This window comes from Lampetra fluviatilis, chromosome 22, assembly GCF_964198595.1.
Source record: "Lampetra fluviatilis chromosome 22, kcLamFluv1.1, whole genome shotgun sequence".
Taxonomy (NCBI): domain Eukaryota; kingdom Metazoa; phylum Chordata; class Hyperoartia; order Petromyzontiformes; family Petromyzontidae; genus Lampetra; species Lampetra fluviatilis.
In genome coordinates this window covers 2,854,809-2,877,158 of record NC_136296.1, presented here as the reverse complement: position 1 = coordinate 2,877,158, position 22,350 = coordinate 2,854,809, and the positions used below count along the sequence as shown (strand labels likewise).

The following is a 22,350-nucleotide window of genomic DNA, read 5'->3' as shown; positions in this document are numbered from 1 at the left end:
ATCATTGAAATTCAGCAGAGCTAGGTTCAACAGCAACTCTTCAGAACAGCAACGCTCTCAACGTTTTGGTGTCAACAAATGGTAACGTACCCTGTTATTGCTAAGAAATCCCTGGAGATTTTCATACCGTTTGTTACAACATATCTTTGCGAGCAATCCTTTTCGAGGATGCTGGACATAAAAACGAAGAAAAGGAACAGACTTTGTTGCGAAAATGACATGAGAGTGGCACTTGCCAAGGTGAAGCCGCACATTTCTGAACTGGTCTCTGAAAGGCAACAGCAGAAGTCACACTGATTTGCAGTAAGTATTCATTATTATGTTTTTGTGTGAAAATCATGTTTTGCTGGTTTTGTTCTTTGAACACAGTGATGTTGATGCACGGTTCATTTTGTGCACCAGTAAAACATATACCTATGTTTTGAATTTGAAAAAATCATATTTTATTTTTCCAATTAAGAAGGGTTCGGTGAATGCGCATATGAAACTGGTGGGGTTCAGTACCTCCAACAAGGTTAAGAACCACTGAGCTAGACAAAGGTTGAGCCTGAATAATAATAATAATTGGACACCTGAAGCTGGGCAAGGGTTGAGCCTGGATAGTGCCTGGACAAGGTGATCACCATGCACACACAGAGGTCACCATGCACACACAGAGGTCACCATGCACACAGAGGTTGTCACAGCGGCTGCGGTGCTCTGTGATGGGCAGACAGTGCGGCGATCCTTTGTTGTCCCGATCTGCTATGCTCCCCCGCCTTCACCAATCCGCGCTAACCAGCGTGAAGTATGGTCAAACAAACCCCTACGACCCCACGGCGTTGTCCATGCACGTGTCGAGGACGGGTCCTAAGCAGGGCCGGATCAAGGCACGGGGCTTCAGGGGCTGCAAGCCCAGGGGCCTCCAGAGATGAAGTGAAAAGTGATTTAATTTGTGAATGCTGAATTTTATTTGTTGTTAGCCTTGTAAAATACTCTTTGGTTCTTTCAGTAAAATCACGTCGGTAGAAAAATAAAATAAGTAATATATCACGACGTTTCGAACCAGGTTCAGTAGTCTTTGTTTTTTCGGTAAGGTCACGTAGGTAAAAAATACACACCTTCCTCCATCTACCATGCTCCCCGTGCCCCCCACCCACGAGCTCCCCCGCCTCCCGTGCCCCCCCTCCTCCTCCACACCTTCCGTGCTATCCCTCCCATCCCTGTGCCCCTTCCCCCTTCACCCCCTCGCGCCCCTCCCCCCTCGCGCCCCCTCCCCCCTCGCGCCCCCTCCCCCCTCGCGCCCCTCCCCCTTCACCCCCTCTGCCCCCCCCCGCCCCCACGTGGTGTGCGTCACGTGTCGAGATTCGCGTCCGGGTTGAGGGTTCAGAGGTCGCGGCGCGCAATGAATGAGCGGGAGAAGCGGCAGCGGTAACAGCAGCAGCAGCAACAACAGCAACTCCAGGAGATCCCGCATCCCTCCTATCTCCTTCTCCACCCGCCTCTCAGGTGAAGCTCGCCAGGTGAGAGGGCTGCGAGTAGGCGAGGGATGAGAGCCGCCGCCGCCGGGTGAGGCGAGGCGACGGCTGCTGCCTCCTTTGGCGGGAGAGGCGCGCGGCCTTGTCGCAGGCTCCACGTGGAGCCGGACCCACACGGGATACACAGATGAAGGTCCCCCCCCCCCGTGTCAGCCTCAACAAGCCTGTGGGAGCAAATGCCGTGAGCACGAACGGTGTGCCGGGCAAGGCAAAGCACGGAGGGTCGGTGGCTGCCACCACGCGCCCGGCCGCCTTTGTCTTCTTCCGGTGCTCAACTCATTTTAGACCGAGACGACCGAGGAGAGGCCCGGGACCGGTTACAATAATCGTCGGTGGCGGCGTTGGGTCGTGAGCGGGAATCGAACTCTGATCGCCGAGCTGGTTAACCACTTCGCCACCGCTCTTACACGCTCACAACCCTCACCCTCTGCCACACGATATCGGTGCACACTCCTCAAAACGTGCACGCCTTTATCGTCAACACGCCCACACCACGCACACCTCCCGTACAGCAACACACCCCTTCATACAACAAATCGACTCGTCTTGCCAGGAACTGTATGGATCGTTAACATCGCAGCACCTCGATATAGTGTGACGGCTTGGGCGGGGGGGGGGGGAATGCCGTCATCTAGCAGTGGATTGATCATGGCTGACGATGATGAGCGAGGCAGGCGAAACCTCTCTTCTAGAGCAAACGGTTGTGGGGCTGCAGTGTAATACAACAGCAGTGCGTGGTGACGAGATGTTGAACTACCTCGCCTGGTATGAAGGACCTCGTGGGCTTCAAGCCCGACCCTGGTGCCTGCGGTGTATTTAGAGTTTGCGTGTCTCTCTCTCCCCGTGGTCGCGTGGATTTTTCTCAGGTCCCTCCGGGTTATCCCCCTGCACATTTAGAGACATGGGTGTGGAGTATTTAGCTGCTACAACTTTGCACGTGCTAAGCCACTTCGTTGGGCTATCATTTATGGGCAGGTCGCGTGTGGGGAAAAAAAGCTCTATGTAGCTCAGTAAGCCTTACCTTGTAAAATAAAAGAAATAGTTTAGTTCTATAGGTTTGATACTCTTTGGTTCTTTCGGTAAAGTCACGGATGTATAAAATAAATCGCGACGTTTCGATTGCAACACAAGCAATCGTCATCAGGTGGGAAAACCACAGCAAGAAAAAAGTTGTTTTTGTTGAAGTGAAAAAAACCCCTTTTTCTTGCTGTTGTTTTTCCACCTGATGATGATTACTTGTGTTGCAATCGAAACGTCGTGATTTATTTTGTTTTATACCTACGTGGCTTTACCGAAAGAACCAAAGAGTGGATTCCTGCAGTCACGAAAGCTTCAAATCAATATAGTATAGTTTTGGTTTGTTGCTCACGGCCAGCGATGCACGGGTCTAACAGCACGGGGCAAACTCAACAAGGGCGCTCTTTGTGATACCACCACGTGGTGCCTCGCCAGCTGTTGCTGCTGCTCAAGGCCATTCTATTCGCATCGCTTTGCCGTAAGTTGCCAAGGCACCTCCACCGATAATAACATCATCACTGAATAACTTTCATTCGTGAGTTTGATGGGATCGAGATGGAAAAGGTATCATTCAATCATGCAACGCATGGCCATGCGCTCACGAAATCGCTTAACACCGTTTTGAGAACCCTATGGGCCGGCCCGGCAGGACGGAAATTCATTTAATTCGGCCCCTGGCCACATTATTAGGTCAACAAACTATGTTTAAATATCAACCGCTCACACCGTAGCCACACCAATCAAGTCCTGTACTGGAGGAGAATATTTTCTACCAAAGCAGCAGAGCATGTATAGCTCCCAGCATGTTCGGTCACCTCCATTGCTCACTTTGAGGGCTCCTTGCAGGGACAATACATAACTGGGTTCGTATGTTAAACTCGTGGCTGCCCACCAAAGAGGTGTTTTGCAAGGAGAGTTCCGGCGCACCTGTCTTAACTTTATGGGGGAGGTTGTTGTTTCCGACTTGGGGAGACTGGGCCCTGGCAAAGGAACGTAGAATTAACAGGGAGCGTACAATTCCTCCTGGAAACAGTCTCCAGTGAGTGTGACATCTCCGTTATTTCCATGATTACTCAATCGAATAAATGTTCAGCTTGTAATGTTATTTATATTGCGAAAATATCAACACAAGGCTAATAAACTCCTTAAAAAAAGTTTTTAAAAACCAACAGTTGTATTAACAACTTCGTTTTACTCACGGTCGAGAAGTACGTCAATGATGCGGTGCCTGCTCCCACACCAACGCATACTGGACTTAATTGATGACTTCCGTACCTCGTTAACACGGAGCAGGCGATTCGAGAGTTTGGGGACCGAGGCGTTTTTTACCTGCACAAATATATATCAATAATAAGGCGTCCTTACAAAATGTTAATTGTTTTAAAGTAGCGAATTAATTGATGCCGATTTTGCTACAGGCATGCATTGTCCCCGGATCTGAGTACGTGTGCAAAATGTAGAATTGATTGGACAACGGGAAGTGGACGAAATTTTTAATCCAAGATTTGACCACGACAAACAGGAGTCGCGTTAAATAAAACTGTTGAAAAAAGGCAGTTTAATACGTAGTTTTTCGGGGTTAAATATAATTGTGTCGTAAAACCCGCCACCACCCGACACAGCCAATTAGTAAGGTTTGTCACGTAAACAACGTGCCAATTCATTACTAGTACAGCACAACGGTGTGTTGGAGAGCAAATGCAACAACAAACAATACAAAAACACAATAGGAGTGCAAATTATAGGCAAGGTAAACGAATTGCTTGAAAAATATATACAAATAAAACTATATTAAATTTTACTAGAGAATGCCCACTGAGCCATTAACTTATTTTTCAGATGCGACCGGGCCATGCATACCAGGCAAGGATATACATCGGGGTTAGGGATCGGAGAGTTGCTACTTTTAACGAAACGGTGTATAACGGGGACTTTTCCCCTATAAAAAAGTAATGAAAATGGGGTGGGAGGGGGGATAAGGACCGTAAGAGCGTAAACAATGCCTATGTGCAAAATACGAGCTGTACGTTTTCTATATTAAGCTCAACCGAGTCGAAAACGACGTAACGGCATATGTGTTGGGACATTTTACGTTGCGTTCCTCAAAAATTTTGCGGCGTGAGCACGAAACAACGTACGTCGTGGCGACGTATATCGGGAACCCCCCTGTGTATTCATTATTGGACGCCCTTTATACATGCAGTGCAAACTGGGCTTCGCCAAACATCCCAATGCTGAAAAACGATCTGCAAATGACTCGATTTGTAATATTACAAATCGGAACATTGACCCCGACTGCAAAAACCTGGCAGGACCATCCTGAAAATAGCTCTGTTAATTAAATAGTGTTTCCTTTCAGTCGTTAGCTTCTGGGTTCTGACGAGATCAGGAGCATTCTGGGAGATGTGACCATAGATAGTGCTCGAATGGGGTCACCACGTGAACAAAGTTGTTCCTTTCATCGGCTGCAGGACTATGTGGGTGGGCAGCAGAGGACTGTAGCAAAATCAATTGCTCTCTCCACCTGTTTTCTTGTCTATGCTCCCCGTTTGCAATCCACACTGACCAGTATGGCAAAATAAGATCCACATCCTGCACACGGCATAGGGAGGCCCTCATTCAGTAGTAGTGACAAAAGGGCTGTACATGTACGTATGCTTAAACAAACTACCGTTTAATTTTAGTCCCAATTTTGGCTGTTGCGTGTTCCTCTACGGTGTTGCTGTGTTAACTTCTAACACGGCCTTCTTCGTGCCACGCGTTACGCGGTGTTCGGACACGAGCGAGAGCTGGAGACACAATACACCGGATGATGGCAGCAGCTGTGTGATTGAGGCCAATCTCCATCACGTCCACAGGCTAGCGTTGGAAGCGGCACGGCCAGCATGCCTGGCAAGCGGGGACGTCCGTCCCTCAAGAGGGAGTTGCCTAAAAATGAGAACTCGGTTGGGCACACGGATGCCAAGAAGATAAAAGGTGAGAGAAACCCACGCACCCACCTGGTAACAGCCTTCTTGTTGGGGACTCTTTAATTCCTATTTTCCACTGTTCACCTGAGCCGTGCCCCGGCGCGGATCGGAAAGGGCCGGGTTGTTTTTCCACTGCAAAACCCGAGCCGTGCCGTTGGTATCGAGTGCAGTGAACGAGCGGGAACGCGCATAAGACGATGTGGCAATGCTTTGCCCTCATAGTGTGCCGACTGACGTCACCCACAATGAATGCGACATTACACTTACACCTGGCCCTGCTCTGCCCCAAGCCAGATTCAAATATATTGGCAGAACTCCCATTGTGTCTTCAGATGGAAAAGTAAAACAAATTGCATAAGTGATTTGTGTACAGTACTGGTAAAATGTTTCCTCTCCAGTCACTTCCTAAAATCCGTTCTGCGGACTGAGTGACATTTAGGCTTGAGTGGCGTTGAGACCATATGACGTATGTACAGCGTGGTCCATAGACTGTGTGGTGTTGTTGGCGGTGACATAGACGTGAGTGGTAAGTTGGTCGGATGCTGAGCGCAGTTGTAATTTCCATGTACGGGCACCAGACTTCAGGCTACACCGGACTATAAGGCAGACGCAATACCTTTGCTTTAGAATATTGAAGAAAAATGGTCTTACAATCTGGCGAATGTGGTATATATTGTATGAAATGATTTGTCACGTGACCAAACACGTTGGAACACAGTGCAGTTTGAACGTCCGTGCCTGCAAGTCTGTTCAATTATTGCTCAAATTTAGCTGGATTCAATGATTTAATTCCTTTATTATTAGAATCGATAATTGCATCCAGAAATGGATCCAGTAAAATAAACTACCTAAAACAATCAATTAACAACCTTATTTCACGTGAGCATTTATTTGAGCAGCGTTGCTCAGTCAGGTTGCCTGGGCAGGGTGGGCGCCGCTGAATGTCAACAATGTTCCATCGGTGGTCACGCAGGCATTCGTCAGACGCTTTAAACCTGCGGCCAGCTCACCGCCTGAGCTATATTAATGGATGTCTTAACCTAGCTACGGTATGGGACGGACGCGTAAATAAGCTGTGTCCTCGGTTGCTAAAACACAACACCACCCCTCTTTCCGCGAGCTGAACGAAGCGCGCGCGCAATGAGCACAGGCTTCTCGTGAAGCGTTGACCTTTCACCTAATTGTTGCGGTGCGATGGTGACCTGAAACGCACGTGCAATTTTATCGTCTCCCCTGGGGAAAATACTGAAATCCCTGGTAGGTGGACTGCTAGCGTGTGTGGGCCGCGTTTGTTGTTTATCTTTGTCTCTGTAGACCCGAGCCACGAGACCTACTGCTATTAATATATGCCGCCACATTAATAGAGAAAGCCGAGCCGTGCCTTGTGGAAAATGTAATCAATGGCAGTAGGTTTCTACGGGAAGCCTTGTGTGAAGCCCCCAAACCTCCAGGCAACATACACTAGGGAATGTCGCTCAATCTCCTCCGCTGCCCCCCCACAATATAGCATTCCCTTCCACCAGCAATCTGCAGTCGACTCCCCGCCTTACTCAAGTCCGGGCTCAAGAGCTTCCTCATTTCCTCTGCCTATGACCGACTGCCACTCTCTATTTAAAATAAATGTTCTTGAGCTGCGGTGGCATTTACACGTGCTACAACTCCAAACTCTACCTGTGCGCTCGCTGTGTGCACACAGGTTTCCTGCCACACCAAGGAATATGCAACAAGGAATTGTCTGCACATTGTAATCGTGAAGTTTCTGACGAAGCAAGGCTTCCCCTAAGTCCACTCGGCCTCAATTGAGTACCTCGTGCGATGTGTAAAAACGTTTCCACTCGGGAGACAAACGCGGCTGGGCGTGACGGTGGCCACCCACCCCTCGTGTGTCGTGCCTGCCTTGATCTCTGTGTTTGTTTGTTTGTATGTTTGTGTGTATGTGTGCGCACGCTTGTGGACCGCCAGTGTCGCACCCGTCGCACGCGCACAGCCCCGGGGAGGTACTGGCGCTTGGCGAGGGAGACGTGGGGCAGCTGGGCCTGGGCTCGGCCGTCACGGAGCGCAAGCGGCCAGCGCTCGTGCCGCTCTCCGAGAAGGCGGTGCAGGCGGAGGCCGGCGGCATGCACACGGTGGTGCTCACCGTAAGCGGGCAGGTGAGTGCACCGCGCGGACGCATGCCTCCACAATACAGCCCTGCCTTCCGTGTTCCGGCTAGCCCACGGGTTCCGGCTAGCCACACGTTCCGGCGAGCAGCAAGCTCCAGCACGCCATGGGTTCCGGCTTGAAATCAATTCTGGCTTGGAATAAATTCTGGCCTGCCATCGGTTCTGGCTTTCGACAAATTCCAGCTTACTACAGGTTCCAGTTTTGCATGGTTTCGACTTGCCACGGGTTCCTGCCCCGTGTTCTCCCTCGCTACCCCATGCACAAGGGGACCTGTCTTCGTGTGGTGTTACTCCCGTAATTTTAATGACCCCGTGGTGTTGTTGCAAGAGTTTACCTGGTTGTGAGATTTAAAATATTAACTTTTCGTTCACGGCAATTCTAACTCATGTCGGCAAGCAAACCGATTTTGTTGAGAAAAATAAAGTGGAAGATGAATTCTATATGGTTAAACAATACATATGTGATTTTCATTTCCTTTTAATGATCATTCTTTATATTGTATTGGACCACTCCTCCCCCACCCATAATCCAGGATAATTCAGAGTTGACTGCACTCCTGGACATCTGTGAAAACAAGCTTCATAGCTCATCGGATTCCTCCAGGATGAATAAAGATTCTGATTGCCTGAGCGTTTAGCTGATAAATACCAAAAAAGCATGTTTGTGCTTTTTGGTATTTATTGAACAAACACACGAGTAGAGAGAGTCGCCTTCCAAAAAGCCCCGATCAGCTGTCGTTATTTTTCTTTAACCAAATTTTTGTCTTTCCACTGCAACTCTGCCGGCCAGTCACCCGCGTGGGAGGGCGGTCCCATTGACCTCATCCTGCAGTCCCTCGTGTAGCGCCGGTGGCGATGTCGCATCTGCGAGTTATAGCACACCCACCCCCACCCACCCGGGGCTTGTTCTGTGTTGACGACGGCCAGACTGGTGCCCCAATGATGTTCATCGTTGGTTGTGCCCGGCAACCCTTTGTGAATTTAGTCAACCTCCCGTTTGGCGCGGTTGACCACTACATACAGTGCGAAAGACGTTCAACGTACGTACGCTAACAGTCCCTTGGTGTGCTTGTGTACCGGTGGTGGCTGAGCGGTGGATTGTGAAATGGAATTCGGAGGAGCTTTTAGGAACGACCACCACAGACATGAATTCGCCCTCGCTTGCAGGCAGCTCCTCTTGTCCGCTGCGAGACAACGGATCGAAAGGCCCGCGGTCACGAGGGGTTTTCCCGCGGATGATGATGATGATGGATGGGGTGGTGGCGGGCGCCGTTCTCTCTCTCCCTCCGCCAGGTGCTCACGTTTGGCTGCAACGACGAGGGGGCCCTGGGCCGCGTCACGGCCGAGGAGGAGGACGAGGCGGTGGCCGGCGTCGTGCAGCTCGCCGACCGCGTCGTGCAGGTGTCGGCCGGCGACAGCCACACGGCCGCGCTCACGCACAGCGGCAGCGTCTACGTGTGGGGCACCTTCCGGGTACGCCGCCAATCCAGCAATCTCGCACCCACGCGTGCGCACGTACGACAGTCGTCTACCACACGCACACATACAACAATCATCTGCCGTACACACGTACGGCAATGATCTACCGCACGTATGGCACTCATCCACCACACACATAAGACAATCATCAATCACACACGTTCAACACATCACTCAAACACTTGTCACTCAAACACACGGCACTTATCCATCCACATACACACATATACACACACGTACATGCACACAACAATCTACCACGTGTATGACACTCAGCAACCACGCACACACATACACACGTACAATACTCATCCACGGCACACACAACGCTTATCCATCAGACATGCACAATCTCGTTGCTCATACATCACTCGCACGCACACAGCCACCGCGCAGTGAGGGTATGGCGCTCCCATAGCCCACACACACACAAGCAGGCCTTGCCCAGTGCTGCGGGGCAATGTTAATTAATCATCTGGTGCAGCCAGCCTTGCTTATATGGGACCCTGAGATGAAAATGAGATCATCATCTTAGGCAGGTCACCATGGACTTCACAGAATTTTTTCTATAACTCGCAACTGTCAATTATCTTGGGTCACGGTGGGGGGGGGGATAAGGTGTATCCTGGATGAAACAAAAACATCAGAGATAATTCAAAATATGCAAATTGGGCTTTAGAATAAGGGTAATGATGTAGAATGCGTAGTCTGATTTTATTGCTTTTTAAAGTAATCCGTTTACTTGCCGAGGCGTTTGTGGTCACGTGGGCACCGGGTCGCCGACCCTCGGTGAGTGAGGAGCAACTCGTGAACCGGCGTGCATGTGAAAGATTTTATTTTTTTTGTCCACTACTCGGATAATCCACCTGCGGAGAATCGAGAGTTGCCTGTAATTTTCGGACGTGTGCCCTTGCTTTGCAGGACAACAATGGTGTGATTGGCCTCTTGAAACCCATGGAGAAGTGTCCTCTGCCGGCCCTCCTGCCCCTGGAGACGACCATCGTGAAGGTGGCGTCCGGTAAGAGACTCTCTACCCCCATCTCAAAGGTCACTCCTTGCTGGGCAAAGTTTGTGGTAACAGGTAAATATGCAGCCCCGCTCAGGCCACTGCTGGGCAACTGCTGACAGAAGGGCCTCCGCTAGAGGAAGCTCGAGGGAGCCCCATCGAGTGGGCATTTGGTCGAATCTTACCACGCTCGACAGACGTCTTGGAAGAGATGGGAGTGCAGTTTACCGCACGCGACCTGCCGATTGACTTACGGCGGTGAACTCATTAATTATCCTAGGTCAGGGGTCGGCAATCAAAACAAGAAGAAATTTGGTTAAAAAAAACCCCCAATATTTTAAAGGCTGCCACTGCATGTGAATACGAGACGGTGAATATGAGACTGTGAATACGAGACGGTCCTCAATAAATATCGTCACGAAAGAGTCCTTGGAGAGAGCTGTGTGCTTCTTCGGAGCCGCAGGTTGCTGACCCTTGCCCATGGTGAACTGGACTCCCACGTTCAGGGGTCGGCAACCAAAATGACAAGAAGAGCCATTTTTGTTCGACTTTCGAGAGCCACACTGCAGTCCTTTAAGAGCCGCATGCTGCTGCTGAGCTTGCAGGTTACCGAACTCTGCCGTAGGTGGACAGCGGCTGGGAGGGGGATTTGGGAAACTTGCTCGGATTGTATCCACTGCTGTGCCTGGAGATCGAACCGGCGACCTCTGCATTGCCAGTGTGCAAACCATGACACCAAGACAGGATATGAGGTTTCAACATAGTACGCAGAGGCGAGGCAGCGCAGGGAAATCCATACTCTTTGTTTTTTTCGGCAAAGTCATGTAGGTAAAAATGAAAAATAACTGAAATCACGACGTTTCGGGTGCAACACGAGCGTCCTTCAGGTGGGGACAACTTGGCGAAAGCACAACCGCTTAAGTGTGTCTCAGAGGTGGCTGTGACGAGTAATTATATAGTCGCGGGGGGGATGGGGGGAGGGGGCATGGTGAGTGTGAGGGCGGGGTGTGGGCTGGGAGGTAGCGTTGTGTACCCCGAGCAACGATTGGAGTTCAAACTGAGGCTTTGTATTGTAGATGGTGGAAGTAGATAAGCCGCCTCTTGTTATGCTGCCGGGTAAATTAGTAACGCATAGAGTTCAAACTGAAATGTGCAGGCTAAAAAACAACGTGTGGTAATGTGGGGTAACAGACTGGGAGTATGGATATGTTTATAAAATTAAATCTAAAATAGCTGTCTAGCAGTAAACTGCACGGCAGCTAAAATTTAACTTGTTTAATTACACCATTCCACTAATTGCTAAATTTGAATCCATCATCTCGGTTGAAGTCATGTCTATGTTTGTATATCTAGATGGCTTCATGGATGCACATTTTAGTTTTCGGGAACGCGTCCTTGGCGTGAACCCGCGGGGGATATATGCCTCTCCATAAACACTTTCGCTACGTTATCGTCGACGTGAGGCCCTGACACGCGCCGTGTGGCCCCAACGCTGCCCCCCCCCCACCCCCTGTCTCTGCCCAGGTAACGATCACCTGGTGCTGCTGTCGCAGTCCGGAGACCTCTACACGCTGGGCTGTGGGGAGCAGGGACAGCTGGGGAGGGTCCCGGAATGCTTCTCGTGCCGTGGCGGCAGAAGGGGCCTCGGTAAGCGTGACGAGCGCGGCGTCTCGAATTTTAGAATCTCCGTTGGCGGTCAACTCTCAACGGTTTTTCCTCTCTCTCGTGTGTGCGTCTCTGCTGTTTCTCCCTCTCCACTGAGCAGCCGGCCTTGTTTTTGACGAGTTGGTAACCTTAGCCAGGTCATCTGGGCACTACGCAGAAAATCATAATGAACGCACAGTCAGCTCTTGATTATACCCGGGCTAATCGTGGGTAGGGCTGGACAGATGAAGCAAAACCACTCGTACTCTCGTCGATTACAGTTTATAGACATTTATTCGACTTGAAGCCAGTCTAATTGTCTCAGTTCTCGACTGGCCTGCGATGATGTAATCTATAGCCGACAGACTGAAGACGATTCTGCAGCGGGGCGACTGGCTTTCGTGGCTTTTGAGACAGATAGCTCTCCTCTCGGACTTTTTGACGCACATCACCGTCAGGAGAGTGCTCGACAATGCGACGTCTGCTGACGGGAGGACTGACTGGCCGGCGGGGTCTCTCTGCACCAGCGCTGAGCAGAACGTGCACCCGCGTGCCCGTCCCCCTTGTTGCGTGCGCGTGTGCAGAGCGCCTGCTGGTGCCTCAGCCCTTGCGTTTCAAGGCCCCCAAGGGCACTGGCGCGCTGCACTTTGCCGACATTTTCTGCGGCGCCTACTGCACCTTCGCCGTCTCGCGCGATGGCCACGTCTACGGATTCGGCCTTTCCAACTACTACCAGCTGGGTGAGGCCACGGCGAGGAGGAGGAGGGGGAGGGAGGGAGGGGTTCCGCCTGTGTACCCGGGGGGGGGGGGGGGGCAGGCAGTGTGAACCATGCCGGTGAAACGTTACCAGGGTGGTTCATCTTCTGGCCAGTGGCGTAGTTGTCCGGTGTGCCGGCGGTACAATTGCACTGGCGCCTATGGGGCCAGAAGGCTCGAGTGCAGGGCTACGAAGAGGGGTTGAAATCAGACGCGGGTTGGGGGGCCCATTGCATTCGTTTTACCAGGGCCCATGCCAACCATACTGTGCCTCTGGCTCTGGGTGTAAATGCACTCGTGTGTGACCCAAAACACGCACTGGGCAACCCAAAGCATGAGTGCACTTCAATTTTAACTCTCAAATGAATGACTAATGCAGCAGATTGATGATAGTTCTACGGAACCCAGCTGCTTCTACTTGAGCCGCTGTGACACATTTATTGATTGCATATTGCACTGCGGGTAGAGCAGTGGCGTCATGGTTCGTGCACCGCATCAAGAACCAGAAGACGTGGATTGCTACAGGGCATTGAACCTCAATCCTGTCAGCCCCTTCACCAGCCTGCAGTGACCAGCATAGTGAAGTGCAGCCCCAAAACCCCCACAACTCACAGCATGGGGGGAGGCCTTTATCCAGCAGCGCATTGACAAAGCGCCGCACGCCCTTGCTGTCGTGCGCACGTTAACATCTGTTGTAAATGTATTTATTCATCAGTGCCTCACTGAAGACTCTTAATTTAGGAGGGTCCTGTGTTGGGATGTTTGGACAATTCCATGTACGAAGATTCCAGAGTGCAGGTGTCCCTCACGTAATGTGCCCCTCCCCATAGCGTGAATTCCCAGTTCCGCGATTTATCTTTTAGGGACATACTTCACACTTACGCCGTGCGCTTCACAGTTACGCGCTCAGGAAAAAAAAATAATTACGTTCAAATTTTTCTAAATTAAATATTAATTTCAATGATGAAAATAAAAAGTAACAGAAAGTATTTCTGATGGCGTCACCGCCTCGTCAAAGCAGTGCCCAGCAGCTCACGGAGGCATTCAGGAAGATCCTGAAGTTACTAATTATGACGTAATCTTAGTACGTATAAATATTTGTTATCTTCTTTATTATTATTTGTTATTCAACTCCTTGTGAAGTAATTTTTGGAATGTTCATAATTTTATTAAGTATTAATTCATATGCATTTTGTAATTTCGGGGTTAAAGTAATGTAAGGATACTTAATTTTCTTTGGTAACGCACTCCCCCTTATAACATGAATGCCTGTGGGAACATAGGCATCATCCAGCGTGATTCAACTTGAGCGCTGTTTTCCAGGAATGCGTGTCGCACGTGATGCGAGGGATGCCTATAGTTAATTAAAATCCTAACGGGGAACAACACTCGCACTCATCTAGGCAGCTCGCTCGTTCTCCGTGATACCATCTGTATAGGCGAGCAGCCTGCCAACACTTAATGACTCGCCCCCCTGCTGGACAGTTGTGAACAGAAGAGCTTCATAGCTCATCGGATTTCTCCAGGATAATTAGATTCTGATAATGGAGCTGTTTATTATTTGATATTTGTCATTCACAAATATTTTGTCAGGAAATAAAATTTTTCTGACATAAAGCGCGGTGATATTTAGCAAAGCTGCCGATATGGTTGTCATTAGCTTTATTTCGTACGCGTATCTGTCAACGCATACGGTTTACCAATATTCTTGTACAGGGAGATTCAGTTTTCAGGTCCGTACGGCGTACAGCCGTTGCAATACGGGAAATAATTGTTTTGTCTATTTGTGTGTTTCTCCTTTGCGTTGGGACTTTGTAGGATAAAAGTTGAGATTTATTTGGGCACGTGGTGACCAAAAAAGTCTGAATTGGTCTGTAATAAGGTAGGGCACTGATAAGGGGTTGACAGGCATGCGCATGATATGTCACGTTTTCGCCATTTTGTTGAGGCGCCCGTGCTGTGTAGGTCACATCCTTAATCGCCATCTCTGGGGGAGGGGATGCTGTAATATTAATAGTGTGTGCAGATTTGATCCCCTTCTCACACCGCACTATCCGTTTAATCGCCGCTCTGCCCAACTAATGGAGCGCTGCGTCGCGTCTCGCAAAGTAACCAACAGTGCATGCGTTTGCCCCCCCCCTCCCCCCCTGCCCCACTATGCAGGAACCCTCAGCACCAAGTGCCTCTTTGTGCCGAAGCTGCTCGCCGCGTTCAAAAACTCCACCAACAAATGGAGCCACTTTGCTGGAGGACAACATCACTCGCTCTGCCTCGACTCGGAAGGTGCTGGCCACGGGTCCTTAAAACACCACCGGGACTGTTCATGCGGGCGGGGTGCCCCCCCCCCCTCGGTCTGTCCGTCTATGCAGTAGCGACGGTAATTGGTTCCACGAGACCGGTCGTTAAGTGATTTGGTCATTAAGTGAGTCTAGGCAATACACGTTAAAGGGCTTAATTAGTTCCGGCTGCATCGAAAGTTACCCTTTTTCACCCAAAAAACGTACTTTATAATATTTAAACAATGGATATTAATACATGAAGATACCATCAACGTGATAAACACAATATTAAAAGAAACGTGTTTATTTAATGCATTCATTATTTACTGTACCGACAACAGCCCGTCGTTAACAGGGGAATGGTCGGTAAGCGAACACATTGGGCTCTATGGATGCCTGTCGTTAAGCGATTGGTTGTTAACAGAGGTGGTCGTTAAGAGGGGTTCTACTCTACACTACCATACACTACACTATACGCTACACTATTATACACTACTCTACACGACTATACACTACACTATTGTACACTACACTATACAATACACTACACTATACACTACACTACCATACATTACACTATACACCACACTACTATACACTACACTATACACTACACTATACACTACTATACACTACACTATGCACTACTATACACTACACATTGGGCTCTACTGAGGCCCGTTAAGCGATTAGTCATTAACAGGGGTAATCTTTAAGAGGGGCTCTACTTCATCTCTCTGAATTGGCTCTCGCCTCCCGTAAATGTCACGTGACTGCCGTGTGACCGCCCCCACTCCGAACCCCCTCCCTTCTCCTCGCCGCCCACTGTGGAAACAGACGCCGCTGCCGCTCCTTGCGGCGGTGTCGAGGCCCTTTGTGTAGCCTCGTCCTCCCGATCCTCATCTCTCTCTGACCTTTTGCTCCAGTTTCTCTGCTCCTTTTCCATCGTTTCCCTCGTGTTTCCCATTATTTCTCTTTTCCTCTTCCGTTTCCCATTTCTTTTTCCCATCCATTACATCCTTGACTCTAACCCCCCCCCCCTCTTCCTATGATCTGCCACCGCTACAAAGTTGCATTTTTCCAAATAAAATCCCATTTTCACAATGAGGAAATTTAATCTATTTACAGCTTGTAATCGTATATCTTTTGAGGTTTACACGATATAACATACTATATATGTGTTTGCTATGAAGGCGATATAAAAGGTAAATATAAAACCCACTGAAATCACCAGAAATGTTCAAACAAGGCAATTGTGGAAGATGCAACCCTGGGCAGTACTGTGCAGCCGCTACTGCGGCTAGCCACGGTAGCGGCTCTACAATACGGTACTGGACTGGGACTGCCTGGCACCTGATCCTCTCCATGGCCTCTCACCGCTACCTCCCCCCTCCCGTCTCAGCTCGCTCTACTCCCTCCATGCACTCTCCGCTGCAGGAACCCGAGGGCTTCTGTTGAGGCTCCCACTCACCATTCTGTCAGTGGAACATCGCTCATTTTCTGATGCTGCCCTCCGATTGGCACGATCTGCACCTCCGATTCGCACGGTTTGCTACGTATGGTGCGAACGAAGTTCAACATCTTAGTCTGGAACTCACATTGCCCCTGTTCTAGTCGAGGCTCAAGGCCTTTTCCCCCCTCTACGTATTGAAATGTGGCAGCATGTAGAAGCTATATCAATAAAACAACCGTGGTGATGTATGCACTCGCAAAGAGACCTTTAGGACCCCCATTAGGAACTTTGACCGACTGCCTCTATTAAATACGTTTTCCCACTGTCCCGTGACCGGCTCTCCGCCCGTGTGTTTCCCCTCCCACCGCAGGCCGCGTCTACAGCCTGGGCCGAGCTGACTACGGCCGCTTGGGCCTCGGGGAGGGCGCGGCAGAGACCATGGAGCCGGTGCTGGTGCCGGGGCTCGGCCCCGCGCTCTCCGTGGCGTGCGGCGCTAGCGTTAGCTACGCCGTCACCAAGGACGGTGAGCGTTGCCCTCCTGTTCGCTCCTCGTGCGTGTTTGCTCCTGTGGTCCCTCGTGTGTTCCCTCCCTGTGCATTTTGCCTCCTGTTCCCTCCTCATGTCTCCTCCTCGTGTGATCGTGCTGGTGGCTAGCAGTGCAGCGTTTGGCTGAGGTGGCTTCTCTGGACTGGTCTCACGCAGCGTTGATTCGGTCCGAATGTTGCATTTTATTCACGGTTGTTGTCGTCTAGTCGGCGACTGGCTGTGGAATTGTAGCCACGTCCTAGTTCAGTGGGTTTAATTTGTTCCAGTGGTTCTCAACCTTTTTGGAATGGTGGCCGCCCATTCAAGGCCCAATTTATCTTTAACGTCGACTGTGAAGCAGACGGTGAGCGTACTGTTGTACGGTTTACACACCCGGAGTTGTAGACAGGGCGGGCCGCGGGTGTCGAACCGTGAATCTTGGCAACAAAAGCGGAAAAACCTGCTACTGCCCGCGTCGCTGCCCCTTGCGCTGCCAGGGCAGGACGGTGGCACACGTGTGTGTGTCTGTGTGTAATGTGGGGAGCGGGAGTGTAGTGGTTAGCGCGCTGCACTACGAACCTGGTGACCCGAGTTCGATTCCTGCTCACGGCCAACACCAGGAATAGCGATTATCTGAACCGGTCTTGGGCCTCCCCTAGGTCAACTCAGCCTCAAATAAGTACCTGGTGCGGTGTGTAAACGTCGCCACTGGGCGAGACAAAGGCGGCTCGGCGTGGTGCTGGCCATCCACCCCCTCGTGTGCCCTGGCGGCCTTCATAGGTGCTGCTCGCTGAACAGCACTTTCCCCAACAGTCTGTTAAGGCCAAACGCGGGAGCCTTGCCTTGGTGTAAACGGCGCCGCGCTCGAACGTCCCTTTTGGGTTGCGCCCCTCTGCAGGTTCCGTGTACGCGTGGGGAATGGGCACGAACCACCAGCTGGGCCGCGCCGACGACGAGGACGCCTGGAGCCCCGAGCGCATGGAGGGGAAGCAGCTGGAGGGGGTGCGAGTGCTGGCCGCCTCCAGCGGGGGGCAGCACACCGTGCTGGTGGTCGCGCGCTCGTGACCCGCGCGGCCGCGAGGAAGCGACACGCTCGCGCGGTGACGTTTGGTCCAGCGGCCGCTGCGATCGGGGCGGTCGCCGCTCTGCCGTGGTGGGTTGTGTCTGGGGGGGGGGTGGGGGGGGGGAGTCGTCTGACCGCACTCCGCCCACGCTGGTCAGTGCGGGGTCCGGTGAAGGCACGGAGCAGAGACCCGGCGGGCGCTAATGATGGATTTTTTGCCACGCCCCCGAAAAAGCACAACGCGTCGCAATAATATACCGCGCGCGCTCGCGCCCCATTTATACACGGCGGTAACCACGTGCACCGCGTTCCCACGGTTTGCTGTCACGGTGCTCTCGTTTACCGCAATACACGGCTCTCCCATGCAGTTTTAGTACCGCCAATCCACCATCACCAGACTCGCTCCTATCTTTTTTTTTGCCCGCGAGCGATGTTTGCGCACTGAACCACACCCTCACCGAACCCCCCCCAACGACAGGAGGTAACTGTAGCCGTGATTGTCATTGTTTTGAGTGCGTGCCCGACAAGTGCTGGTGCAATAGCCAAATCCCTGTGGGGCTGTTTGCGCTGGTGAATTGGACCTGCAGCCATGTGGAGAGCTTTTTACCTGTTGTTTTCTGGCACGTCCGAACCGCTATGTATGTACGTTGAACTTCTTTCACACCGTACATAGCCAACCGTGCTCATCGGAGGTGCGGGATGGAAGGACAACAGACAAAAAGCAGTTCTAAAGAAGTGAGTTTGTTAATCTAGATGATGATTTAAAAGTGCATAGCTCCAGTGACTTCCTAATGCTGGAAGGAAGAGCGTTCCAGACGGCCGCAGAAGCGCATCTGAAAGCGCAACGCAACGGTGCTGTGTCGAGACAACCTGGTGCTTGGGAGGTGCCAGGTTGTTTTTCCATTGCAGAAACTGAGCCATACCACGGACGAGTTGAGACTTCACGTGCCATGAATTAGTCATTAGCACCCCCCTCTCCTCCCTGCCCACTGTGGCCCTGCCTGGCCCGAGACAGATTCGGATGCCTTGTGAGGCCAGCTTATCCCAATTTATTTCTTGCTAATATCCAGTGGAAAACCACACGTATACCGTGATGGCCTCCACTTGTTTGCATCGTTCTCCAGCCGGAATGCACCCCACACAATCACCGAGCCACTCGCTGGACAGCTAATCCGACAAGCCTCTCTCCCCCATCATCACCCCCCTGGTCCAGTTATCAGACACTTGGCCATCGCCCGGGCGATGCGGTGGTAAAGCGAGAAACGTGACTTCCCTTAACAGCTCTCAATGACGGAGTAAATTGTGGGCACCATCCTGTTGATCCTTCCCCGTGTGTGTGTTCCCTGCAACAGTGGGTGTAGTAGTAGAGGTTTGACCCCAACGCTCTTCTTCTACCGAGGCTAGAGTGGCTGTTGCACGAGCCTCCAAGGTCTTCCCCTCCCGGTTATTCGAGACGCCGCCTCTACCCGAGAACCCTCCGCTGGGAATATGCATCCTAGGGCTGCTCCAGCAATATGCCATCGTTGTGTATGTGGGAAAAAAGTTTGCAGGTTTGCAAGCGTGCAATTTAACCAAAATGTGCAGATGCCGCCGAGTTCGTGTGAACTTAGTGGAACGCGTCGTGAGAAACGTGTCGAAATTTGGGGTCTGCGCAGGGAATGTCACGACGTACGAAGCCTTTCCCCCCGTGCGGCCACTTGTGTTAGCGTTTAAAATTGTTTTTTTACATATAATTACGAGTTGTACCAGTCGCATCGCGAGGATGTTGTGCTCTCATGGAATATCTGCCGTTACGGGGAACATTGTCGGCGGCGGCGTATGACACGTGCGAGGGGAATTGTTTTACTTTTTCTTTTAATTTTCAGGTCGGCTTTTTCCTTTTTTTAACAGAAATTATTGGCAGCAGTGTTTTACGGTGTTATTGGATCAGGTTCACTTCATGTTGTGCCCCTTACGGTTTTAGAGGTTACGCTTGTGTTGTGCTCTGCAACTAAAGCTGATAATCTACAATAAAGTCTTATTTGGGGGGGGGGAGATCTGGCCGCTTATGCCGGCTCGTCTTCAAGGTTTCGGATCTGACCCAACGTCACTTCAACCAAGATTGCAAGCAGCCGGGCAGACACCCCAACAACTGTCTTTGCCACTTTTGTACCTCACAGAAGCATCTCATGATTTTCAAAATCTCTAACGAAGGTGGTCCGAGTGCTTTGGATTACTCGGACGAACGATGCCACTGCGGTTTGTGCCAAGGTCTTGTTTTTAATGGATTATTCTCTCGGATTTGGGATTCGAGCCAGGATTGATGGCTTTACTTCGGATCAAACTGCGTAAAATTATTTGATGTGACCAGTGAATGCCAATCGACGGCCTTGAAGTGAGGATTTAGCAACGCCAGTCGCTGGTGTCATTGAAAACTTTTTCTCGGAGGGATCGCTTGAATTTCGATGAAAGTTTTGAAATGATTTCATAATTGGTGGTTATAAAGATTCTTGTTTTACATTGCGCTGCTTTGTGGTCTTTTGCAATTTCTTTTTCCTAATTGTCATTTCTGCAATAAATGGATATTATGCCATATGTATATTGTAATGACAGTAATCCAAAATATTTACACTGCAAGCCTCGCTGAGTCTCAAGGCTCTTTAGGAGGATGCTGCATTGGGATGTTCAGCCAATACCAATAAATTAATGGAGAAAACCCCACTAACCCCTACCTGGAGGTGATTCTCAACTCTGCCATTTCGTGGCCACACCTTGCAGTCCCGTGCCTACACAGCACCCGGCAAAGCCCCATGGCACCAGGGATCGGCAACCTGCGGCTCCGGAGCAGTATGTTGCCAGAAAAAAGGGGAACAACCCTATTATTATATTTTGGTACTGGCAAAGGAGGTCTAATGATGCAGATGCTTACCCCGAGCCCTCATTACTTTGATAGTGCATTGTCTTTGAGCTGTACGCCTTTTGGCGTCATCTGGTCTAGCACCAATTGAGACGAGGCTCTCAAGAAAGCTGTCTCTGGTGTGGACCAATCAGTTTCAAGGACAATGCAGATATTATCAGAGTGTTTTTTTATTTCCATTTTGATCGCAAGTATTGTGATTAAAGGTTTCAGTTTTGTTGTCAGAAAAAAGGGTAACCCTATTATATTTTGGTACTGGCAAAGGAGGTCTAATGGTGTACATTGTGAATGTGCGCGTTTAGGCAACAGCAATTAAGAGTAATTTTTTTTATTGGTTGTGAACATTTTTGCAGAATGGCACTTGATGTTATGTTATGAATCGGACGTCTTTTAAGCCAAGGGAAATCGGAGCGGTGAGTGAGCTTGGGGTGTCCCAAGCCCATGACCTCTATCCAAACAATTCTCAAAACCCATCACCGGCATTAAAAACCCGATGTCAAATTGCCCTTCGACAACGTGTAAGGGGGTGGCGCGGCACTGCGCTCTGGTTTTACGCTTCACTTATATTTAATTAATCACCGACCTCGTACAGTAACAGTAACGGAGCAGGATCACTGATAGAGAAGAATGTCCCCACAATTCCTTAAAGGATAACTTCACGTGCATCGAAGACAAATGAAATGGTGTGTACAATAAACTCTAACTCGAAGCAATGACTGGGCCTGGTTAGTACTTAGATCGGTGACCAAAATAAACGAACGGCGTTGGTTTGAACTCGCGACACGTCATGTAATGGCCCCACGTATTGCCTGAAGAAAAAAAATACGAATTCGATACAAAAAATTGTGATATATCATTTGTGGCCAGGTCACTTCTGAAAAATAGCTATATAGCTTGGTGGGCCTTACCTGATCCAAGTAAAAAGCTTAGCTGAAAAAAACATTCTTCTGAATTTGCAACTGCGAATTCACAATGCCAGGAATTCCTGAAAGGGTGACTCGAGACCGAGTTTTTATATTTACAATTCGCAGAGTAGTGCACCGTCTTTTATCAGAATGGCCTTTGAGACGTCTCGCAACTTAGGTCCCTTCAATTGGCCCATCTCTGAAACAAACTTCCCCTCCGCATTAAGAAGCACCCTCCCCGTCGAGTGTCGGCTCCTCACTCGAGACCCACCCCTTCTCCCTGGCCTATCCTTCCCTCAAACCCTAGATACCCCCGTAATTCCCGTACCCAGTAACTTCCCTCCCTATAACCCGTCCTTATTCAGCGCTATATAAGATAAGTGCAGATCATATACTCTGGGGAAAAGGTTGTCAAGTCGATAGCCGAAAGTTTTGATCGTCAGAGCTGGAATCTGTCAAATAAAGGGACAAACCCAAATCAATATAATTTTGTTTCTGTGGTCACTAGCATTCACATTAACATGCTAATCTTTCAGATGAACATCACCCTTGGGCTACACCCATTTTAAACCTTTAAAACAGTCTGCCTCAGCAGCTTTCCGCCTCTTTCTTCCTCCTAATGACGATCGCTTGTGTTGTGATCGAAACATCGTAGTTTTTGGTTTATTTTCTTTTTTAT

At 50.1% G+C, this 22,350-nt stretch overlaps 1 protein-coding gene across 2 annotated transcripts; it reads left to right on the top strand.

The window, feature by feature from the left end:
• The first annotated feature begins 1,339 nt into the window (after positions 1 to 1,339).
• LOC144938455 (regulator of chromosome condensation-like) lies at positions 1,340 to 20,374 on the top strand. 2 transcript variants are annotated; one of them, XM_078866273.1, is made up of 10 exons: positions 1,340 to 1,502; positions 5,393 to 5,510; positions 7,466 to 7,653; positions 8,959 to 9,138; positions 10,066 to 10,162; positions 11,675 to 11,797; positions 12,379 to 12,534; positions 14,714 to 14,833; positions 16,653 to 16,805; positions 17,706 to 20,374. In XM_078866273.1, the coding sequence occupies exons 1-10, from the start codon at positions 1,389 to 1,391 to the stop codon at positions 17,870 to 17,872; spliced, it is 1,416 nt and encodes a 471-aa protein (XP_078722399.1). In that variant the 5' UTR covers positions 1,340 to 1,388; the 3' UTR covers positions 17,873 to 20,374. The 2 variants fall into 2 exon arrangements, with proteins under 2 accessions (XP_078722399.1, XP_078722400.1); XM_078866274.1 differs by having other exon boundaries at positions 1,401 to 1,488.
• The last annotated feature ends 1,976 nt before the right edge of the window (positions 20,375 to 22,350 follow it).